General features: G+C 26.2%; 1 protein-coding gene across 14 annotated transcripts in view; it reads left to right on the top strand.

The window, feature by feature from the left end:
• LOC117179162 (ankyrin-3-like) overlaps nt 1-9,847 on the top strand; it is a 645,468-nt gene that overhangs the window by 417,959 nt on the left and 217,662 nt on the right. For all 14 annotated transcript variants that reach the window (XR_004467875.1, XR_004467874.1, XR_004467873.1 and 11 more), the window contains one exon: nt 192-433. Coding sequence is in view for 11 of the 14 variants with exons in the window: in XM_033370872.1 (XP_033226763.1) it covers nt 192-433 (242 nt within the window). In the remaining 3 variants the exon portion in view is untranslated. The remainder of the gene's footprint in view (nt 1-191; nt 434-9,847) is intronic.

The following is a 9,847-nucleotide window of genomic DNA, read 5'->3' as shown; positions in this document are numbered from 1 at the left end:
TAGTCGGGAGTGGTGCTGACTGAAAACAGATGATTTGGAGCGATTCGCGCGCCATCTGTTGGTCATTCTAAGGACTTATTGAACTACCCTCGTATAAAAAATTTGAAAAACTTCTGCAGAGGTGGCATTTGTCGTGTGATTTAGGTTTATTTAGAATTGTGTATTTTAGAGGAAATTTTCTATCTGTTCAGGTAACACATTAGAAAAAGCCCTGAATAAAATTGGTCGTGAGGACATAGTTAAAAAGTGCATATTCAACGTTGAACTTGTGACAGACGACGTTGAAAAAGCGGTGGCGAGAGTTAGAATTGATCAGCCTGGGTTCGATTCTCTCAAGGAAGAATTGGGACCTTCAAGGGATACTTCTCTCAGACGCGATGCCACACTGGACCCTAAAATGGATCCTGATTATGAGGAGCCCGACAGAATGAAGGTAAGTTATTTCCAAATTATTAAAAAAATATATTTTCAGATTTTACTTTAATTTGCGACCAGAGAAATCATTTCTTACCAGGGCAATATATTCCCTTCAGAATTTTGATTGGATTCATACTCCTCTCAGTAATAGACCATTACAAAACTTTTAAATTGCTAGAATAATAAGATGCGATGTTCAGCAAGAGTCGAGAAAAACGACTTTATAAAAATCCGCGCATGTTACCGACTGTAGTTTTTCAACTCCCAAGTAAATGAGGATGTAGCGCTCCGAGTACGTAACCGGAAAGCCTGGGTTCAATTCCTTCTGTATGCACTTTTTCTCAATTTTTTTCTATTGAAATTGATTATTACATTTATTAAAATCAAGCAAAAATATTAATTTGTAAATATAGTAATAATAGAAAATGTCTTTTATTTATATTTTATTTTTGTGTATCATTTTAGTCTTATTCTACTATTTTTATATAACTTATTATCAATCTTATATGAAATTAAGCATGATCAAACTATAAAGGTCTATTTGAATAAAATATAAGAATTTTCTATATAAAAAAAATCTCCCGAAAATATTTCGAAAATATTTTAAAATTTGGAAAACTCTAAAACCACATATAGATTCTTCAAGATTTTTAAGTATTTTAAAACTATTTGAAATACGAATAATTTAACTTCAAATTTAAGAAGTGTTTAGTTCATAAAAAATTATTCACTTAATTTTTTAATGTGTCTACTTTGAAATTACGTAAAATGATTTGGCAGATCAGTTTTCATTACTTCAAAAATGTAAGAAATTTTAGCTATAGAGTTTGAAGTTTTTAATTTCAAGCGAAAGTATTAATTTGAAATTATAGTAATAATAGAAAATGTCTTTTATTTATTTTTTATTTATATATCATTTTATTTTACTATTTCTTTATATTTGAATATTTATTTTATTTTTATTTTACTACTTTCATATAACGTATTGTAAATCTTATAGAAAAATAAGAATAACCAAAATGTGAATGTTCATTTGAATAAAAAAAGAGAATTTTCTATAAAAAACATTTCTTGGAGTGAAAGTGCAAAATAAAAATTTCAAAAAATTCGTGAGAAAATTCATGAACATTTTTGAAGTTTTCAGATATATCGAAAGACTTTTTATTTTTTTTTACAGGATTTTACAAAATATAAGGAAAAATTCGAGTCATTCCTAAAATATTAAAAAATATTTCCCAATAAAAACAATTGCCTCACAATCTTTTAGATTTTTTTCCACATTTTTAGAAATTTTCTTAAATTTTTTGATCTATAAAAAACATTTCTTGGAGTAAGAATGTTAGAAGTGCAAAATAAAAATTACGAATAACTACTTTTTAAGTTTATTTTATTTGTTTGTTATATAAATATAATTTTTCTAAGATTCTTGAAAAAATTCAGGAAGATTTTGAAAGATTTCACATATGTCGAAAAAATAGCTTTTTTTTTATTTGAAAGAATATTACAAAATATAAGAAAAAATTCGAGTCATTGATAACAAATTGAAAATCTTAAATGTTTTGATATCTTTCTAAATGTGCTTTAAAAATTAATTTAAAAAAAATCATTTAAAATTTTCTCAAGAATTTTTAGAAAATCCTTGTAATTTCTCTAAACTTTAAAAAAATTTCAAAGCTTCAAAATTAGAAAAAAAATTTGATTTAAATTTTTTTGAATCTTTTCAAATTTCAAACCATTTTTTATTTATTTTTTCAACTTACAACCTTCTAGATGTGTTTTAAAATTATTTTAATATTTTGTAATTTTTTTTCAAAATTCCGTAATTAAATCTTCTGAAATGACTTGATATTTTCTTAAGGATTTCCTGAAATTAATTATCCAGAAGAGCTTCAGGATTTTATTTCGGAATTTGATTCAGTTAAAACCTTTCAAATTAGTAAAAAGCTGTTTTTTCAAAACTTTCAGATAGATATCTTGTTTAAGTTTTTTAAAATCATCTTAAGATTTTTATTATTTTTGAATATATTTTTTTTAAGTTTTAACATTTTGAAATAAACTTCATAATTTAAGATATTCTGAGTTTTAATCAATAAATTTCATTTTTCTTTATCTCTTTGAAAGTGTGATAAAGATTACAAATTATAGAGTGCTAATAAAATGTTAAAAACATAATTATTCTTCAACATCTAAAAAACAATAAAATTAAAATGTTCTTTATATGAAAAATGTTATAAAATAGAAATAAATGTTATCGTGAAATAAAATTACTTATTTGTAAATGTTGATTCAATAAATTGATTGTGCAGAAAATAAGTAATCTTTATTAATATACAAATGCATACATATTAGATCAATTTTTTGTTAATCGTACAACATGTGGTCAAAAAGTTAAGAACATAATTGTCGCCTTTATTATTAAAAAATGATTTACAATAAAAAGTTTTGTCGTTTAAAAATAAAGTTTTTCAAATTTAAATTCCTTACTAAGAATTTGTTATTTACAAAAGTGCATAAAATTTAAAAGAACGAACTGTGTTTGGTTGGACCAACTATTTAGATTGTAATATATAACACTGCTATCTTATTAGTTGGTATAACTATTTACTTAGTTGCTAGTACTAACCGAATAGTCACTGCAACTAATGAATGTACCCATTAATAAAATACCAGTATCAACTGTAATAAAATAGCAATACCATATCTCACTAACAAAATAGTTGGCTCAACTAAACATTTTTTCCAGTATGGGTAATTGGGGACACTGCTGTCGCCAGCTTTATCCAATTTTCTGTCACTTTTTCACATTTTTCATTCTGAAAACTGTAAAGTGTCAAACACGGTCATCCTGAATTCGAATTGTCATTGTCTACGACGTACTTGATGTCTCCTTGAATTATATATACGAATCCATTCTAGAGCCTTATTATTAGCAAAAGCAACACCATTTACTGAAAATCGCGCATTAGCTATAGCAGCAGGTACTGGGAAGTTTAGAAAAATAGGATCCCGAAGTCGAACTGCGCCAACATTTTCGCAAAAGAAAACTTTGTCTATCTCGTGATGATTGAACTGTCCTGTAATTTCGGTATACGATGAAACACCTAGCGGAGTTTCCATGTAGTTTCTGCTGGCTATGATGATAAAAGGATGTATTGCAAACCCAGGGCCAATTTCTTCACCATTCTTTGTCATTACGACTTTGGTGGGATCATAAAGGCGCACTTCAATTAGACTTTCTTGAGGTGGTTCTTGAAAATTTGGTTCATAACTAGCTATCCAGCTTTCCACCTGAAGTTGAGCCCAGCTAGTAGCTCGGTCTGGATATTCGTGAAGAGAGAAAGCATCATGTAGAGGATTATCCAGCATGATAGGATCTGTAACTTTAATCAGGACAACTTCATTATGATTGTCTCCATAACATATTCGTACATGTTGAGGTTGATGAACTTCAAGTCCTCTGATGTACACATAAAGGCGAAACCCTTGCAGTACATAATCACGGCGAGTCAGGACGAAATGAGGATGTATAGCATAGCCGGTTTTAATAGATTGTTCATAAACAATATTGACGGGGGTGGGATTAACCATATTCACGTGTCCTAGATCTCGAAACCAGGGTCGCAAAGAAAGTGGTTCTGAATATGAACTCACGGATGGAAAATTCATGCGCTTTTGTCGTCTGTGAGGAACTGATGTTAATTCTGAAAAAAAATTATACAAGTTATGTATTTTATTCGTATCATTTAGATGTATCCGATGTTGTAAACTACATCGGAAATTGGGAGACAATCACAGAATGAATAAAAGATAAAGTTTACATCGAATTGAGTTGAAAGATTCGCAACAACAGAAATTAACCTTTGGGATCGTACTTAAATTACGTAACATCTAAGGGGGAGGGGGGGGGGGTCCTTCACTCATGTACGTAATTTTGGCAAATTCGTAAAAACTTTCTGCTGAAGATAATCTTTTTAGTTTCAAATTTTATTATTTCGTTTAAAATAACACAATTTGCTCAAAAGGCATTCTTTTTGGTTGCTAAATTAACTGTTTTTTTAAGAATTCGTCTTTTTGGGTCAAAAATTCAACTCTTTGTGAAACATTAACCTTTTGTTTAAAATTTATATTTTATTGCTGATAAGTCAACTTAAATATTTTTTGGATGAAAACTATTAGTTCTGTTTTGTCCTTTCGATTTAAAAGTACATGTTTTCAGTATAAATATTACATCTTTCTTGGATAAAAATGCAACTTTTTTGTTGAAAATTCAATTATTTCCTATAAAATGTACTTTTTGTTTAACATTCGTATTTTTGTGTTGAAAAGTCAATTTAAATCTATTTGTATGAAAATTCAACTCTTCTTTTTTTGAATTTGTCTTATTTATTAAGAACTTTTTTTTTTTGGTCGAATTTTAATCTTTCTTGTATAAAATGCAAGAGTTTGGTTAAGAATTCATCAATTTTGTTGAAAGTCATACTTTTTGGTTGAAAGTTCTGACATTTTATTGAGAATTTAACTATTTGCTAAAAAAAAACTTTTTGTTTAATTTTAAAATTTTAGTGTTAAAGAGAACTGAAATATTCTCTGGATGAAAATTGAACTATTAAACATTTTTTTCTGATTGAAAATTCTTGGATAAGGATGCAACTGTTTGGTTGAAAATAAAATCATTTTGTTAAATAGTCACACTTCTTTCTAGAAAATCCTACTGTTTTGTTGAAAGTTTAACTATTTCGTAGAAAGTTTACTTTTTGTTTAAAATTTATACTTTGGTGTTAAAAAATGTTGAACTTCTAAAAAAAGTTGTCGTTTTTTATTAAAAATTCATCTGTTTTCTTTAAATGCCTCCTTTTTGGTTGAAAAAATCCGTCTTTTTGCAATGACATTTTTTTTCGTCGAAACTTATTTTTTGTTTAAAAAATTATATTTTTATCTTTAAAAGTTAACTGGAATCTTTTTTTGATGAAAATTCAACTACTTAAAAAAAATTTTTAATAAGAATTTATATGTTTTAAAAGAAAGTAAATCTCTCGTGGATAAAAATGCAACTATTTATTAGAGAATCCTAAAATTTTGTTAAAACGTCAATCTTTTTGTTTAAACATTTGTCTTTTTGTATTCAGAATTCATTTTCTTGGTAGAAACTTATTATTTTTTCATTTATCTTTTGATCATGAAAAGTCAACTGAAATCCCTTTTAACAGAAAATTCATCTATTTTTGTTTGGAAATTTATCTTTTGGATTTAAGAATTCATCTGTTTTAGTAGAAATTTTATTTTTCTTAAATAAAAATCCAACTTTTTCGTTAAAAATTATTCTTCTTTGCTTGAGTATTCAACTATTTTGTTTAAATGATTTGGTTTAATCACTTTTTTAAGATATCATTTTTTAAAGATTTATATTTTTATTCAAAATACTTCTTTTTTGCTGAAAATTTACGTTTCGGCACTCACAGAATCAGAATATCATAAATTTTGTCGGGGTCTGTCTATCTGTGTGTATGATTACCTGAATTCAGAGCCTTTTCAAAATTTTCATTTTTTTTTTAAGTATTAGAAATGTCTGTCAAAGTTTCTTAGAGGTGGGTAGAATACATGTAAATTAACCAAAAAAAAATTTTAATTTCGATAAAAATGACAAAAGTTATATAATTTTGAAAATGTTTTAAACGTGCCGAAAGATAAAAAAAATTAATTTTTTTGATAGATTATTAAATTTCGTTAAAATTCGTGACTAGATGTTAAATATATTCAGAAACTATCTTCGTTAAATTTTTCGATTAGAGAAAAATTCAAAAAGTTCAACCTTTTTCAAAATTTTGAAAATTTTAAAAAAATTGCCGAAAAAACCGCAACTATCAAACATTGATATAGATGAAGATAGTCATAAAAAAATTAATTCGTTTAAACACTTATCTTTGTTAAATATAAATAATTATTGAGTCACGCCTAATGAAAAATAGACAAACAGTTAAAAATTTCAGAAAAAACTCAACATTCTACCAATTAAGTAAAGAGAATATTATTTACAATTATAATAAATTGTTTAAACAATTTTTTTTGTTAACTTGCTTTAATTATTACTTCACTCAAATTGAAAATTGGACAAAAAGATAGAAATTTCAGAAAAACCGCATCTTTCTAACATTATTCAAATAGAATATTAATAATAATAAATTGTTTAATGAATTAATGTTTTTGACTATAATTAATTATTTAACTTATTTTAAATGAAAATTGGAATATAAGTTTTTTTAACTGCATTTTTGTTGCGTAAACCCAAGAGATTTTTATTGGCAATGATAATAAATTGTTTAAAAAATCACTTTTTTTAATACTGATGAACTATCCCGTCCCTATTCATATTGATTTTTCAGGGCAAATAGCGTAGGATGGCTTAATTCCAAAATTGTCAAAAATAAATCTGGAATATTTTAAGGACTTTATTTTTTCTTTTGCAGGAGTTTTATAAAAAAGTTTAGGAAAGGTTTTATGATAAATTCAAATAATTCAAAAAAATTGTTGAAAAGTTCTGAAAATTTAGAAAATAATTTAAAATTTGAAAAAATCTAAAACAACATCTAGATTATTCATGATTTTGAAATAGAATTTTTAAAGGTTTGTAAGGATTTTTGAACTATTTGAATTAAAAATAATTTATTGAGTGTTCATTTTATATAAAAAAAATTACGTGCTTAATTTTTCATGATTAGATTTTAGATAACGTCCCTTTATCAGGAAGCTTTTTAGCCTTGGGATGATTGTCATATTTTTTATTGGTTTAAATATGGCAACGAAGAACAAAATATCACCTTATGGTGATTTAAATAGGAACCCATATGGGAACTTGCATGGGATTCTATATGAAATCCTATGTCGATGCGTATTTTTGAAATCCCATGAATTAGTCCTAAATGGAATCCTACATCGGATAATAATTTTTTTAAATAAAATCTGTTTTAAAAATATTAATTTTGTGCTAGGCAATCTTGAAGGATCAGAAAAACTTCTGCGCAGCTCTAGCTGTTGTAGAAAATATAATAGCCTATATTAAAAATAATAAAATAGCCTATAGCCCATACAATTTCATTTAGGAATCCATATGGGTTTCCATATGGTTGAAAGATGACACGTCAAAAGCTTCCAAACACAAAAAATTTCTAAAATCCTTTTTTTTTAACTTTATTTTATTATGGGGTCTTAAATCATATCCCTGTAAAACGGTTTGGTTTAATTTGGAATAGAAATTGTTGGCCATATGTTAGCTTTCCTGATGACGTGGCATTTTCAAATTTCTGTGCAGCTTTTTGATATGCGGATGTTTACAATTTTAAGCAGCGAAAGTAAAAATTATTTTTTTTCCGAACAGGTATTATATTATTTAACTTACCAGTATTTTCATCAATTGAAACAACCATTTGTGGCAAAGCTGAAAAAAGTATTAGGAAACTCAAATGAAATATTTTTCGCATTTTGAAAACAAAAACAGCGTGATCACAAAAAGAAACTGCTAGCTTAGGGAAAGATAACTCGACTTTTATAAAGAAAGTTTGTTTGCGTGTCTCTTACATGGAATGACTTTTCGAATTCACGCTGGAATATGCTCGTATGACATGGCATAAACTGAAATTTGATCAAAGATTTTTGAAATTAATGAAAAAAGTTGTAGCGGATGTTATCAAAAAAAAATTCTTAATTGTTCAAACAGTAACGGAGAAAAATAATTTTAATCCACAATAGACCTAATTTATATCAAACCACGTAGGGCCTTATGCTTGAAATAGGAGAATCTCTTGTTGACGAAATATGTTGTTTTTTTTTAGAAGAAATCATTTTCCCGATTGGCATAAAAAAAATTTGACACCTATTTGAATGTTGTGCTTTGTTTTTGTACAAACCCTACTTTTTTTCTTTAAGCTTCTATAACTTTTGATCTACTTGAGATATTCATTATTTTCTGAAAATATTAAAAACCGAATTTCTCAAAAAATTCATCCTTAAATTTTTTGCCAACTTTTCTTTGAACTTGTACTTTTATAATAAAGATATCTTGTAAGTTTGATGCTTGCTAAATTACTTTTGTAAACAGTAGAATTCTTTTTTCTTACAATCAAATTTTTTACTTTTTCTTGGAAACAATGATAGATATGAGGAAATGTTAACATAAAAGTGTGCATGTCTTAAGAAGTTCTATAAAAATTCCTCTTGCTCTTTTGCGATATTTTTCATCGTTTACGAGAAAAATTCAAAAATTACATATTTCGGAAAAACGAAACTTTGAAAAAATATTTATTAGAATAAAAAGTTGGAGTTTTCCAGAAAAGAAATTTTTTGCATGTTTTGAAAATTTGAAGAAAATGATCAAATAGATTTTCTGTAAAACCCCACTTTTTTATAGTTCCAATATTTTTGAAAAGTTTTTACTATAATACCAGAAAAGTATCTTATCAGTTTCATACGAACTAAACTATTTTTGATCCAAGGGGAATTTTCTTTTTTCCTAAAAATGTAATTTTTGATTTTTTTCTCGTAAGCTATGAAAAATATCGCAAAAGAAGTAGAGAGATTTTTATAGAACTTTTTTAGACGTGGAAACTTTTATCTTAACATTTTTTCGTCTCTATAATTGTTTCCAAGAAAAATAAAAAATTAGTACTGTTGGAGTTCCACAAATTGTCACAAATGTTTCTGGAAGTCTTTTTTCATTTTAAAAGATGTTTAAAAGTCCTGAAAAAATTTCGAAATTAATTTAAAATCTGAAGAAGTGTAAAAAGATATGTAGATGTTCTAAGATTTTAAATAAAATTTTGAAGCTTTTTAAGGATTTTTAAACGATTTAAAATGAAAATAATTTAACTTTTAATTTAAGAAGCGTCAATTTATAACAAAAATGTAATAGTTCAATTTTTTATATTTCTGGCTTCAAATTGCTTAAAGTGATTTGCAGCTAAGTTTTTATTACTTCAAATGGAAAAATTTTTAGCTTCAGAGTTGGAATTTTTTTTATTTCATTAACCGTGAAAAATGTTTGCGAACTGGGAAATAACCCGGGAAATGACCGGGAATTTTTATATGCAATTGAAACGGCCACCATGTTTTAAGGGAAGGGGTCATTTTGAACCAAATAGTTAAATTTTCAACACAAAAACTTTAACCAAAAGAAATTATTTTTCAACCAGAAAATGTTGATTTTGAAGGAAAAATGTAATAGTTCATATTTTAATCAAAATTTTTTATTTTAAATAAAAAATAAAGACACTTATCATTAATGTCGAATTTTTCACAAAATAGTTGAATCCTCAACTAAAAGAGGTTATTTTTTTCTGAAAAGTGTGAATTTTTATCAATATAATTTTAATGTTGACTTATTTTTATATTTATTATTATTATTACTTTTCACTTTTATTTTATTTGAATATTGAATATA

Source organism: Belonocnema kinseyi, chromosome 8 (assembly GCF_010883055.1).
Source record: "Belonocnema kinseyi isolate 2016_QV_RU_SX_M_011 chromosome 8, B_treatae_v1, whole genome shotgun sequence".
Classification (NCBI taxonomy): domain Eukaryota; kingdom Metazoa; phylum Arthropoda; class Insecta; order Hymenoptera; family Cynipidae; genus Belonocnema; species Belonocnema kinseyi.
The sequence above is the reverse complement of the archived record's forward strand: the minus strand, read 5'-3'. Positions and strand labels throughout refer to the sequence as shown.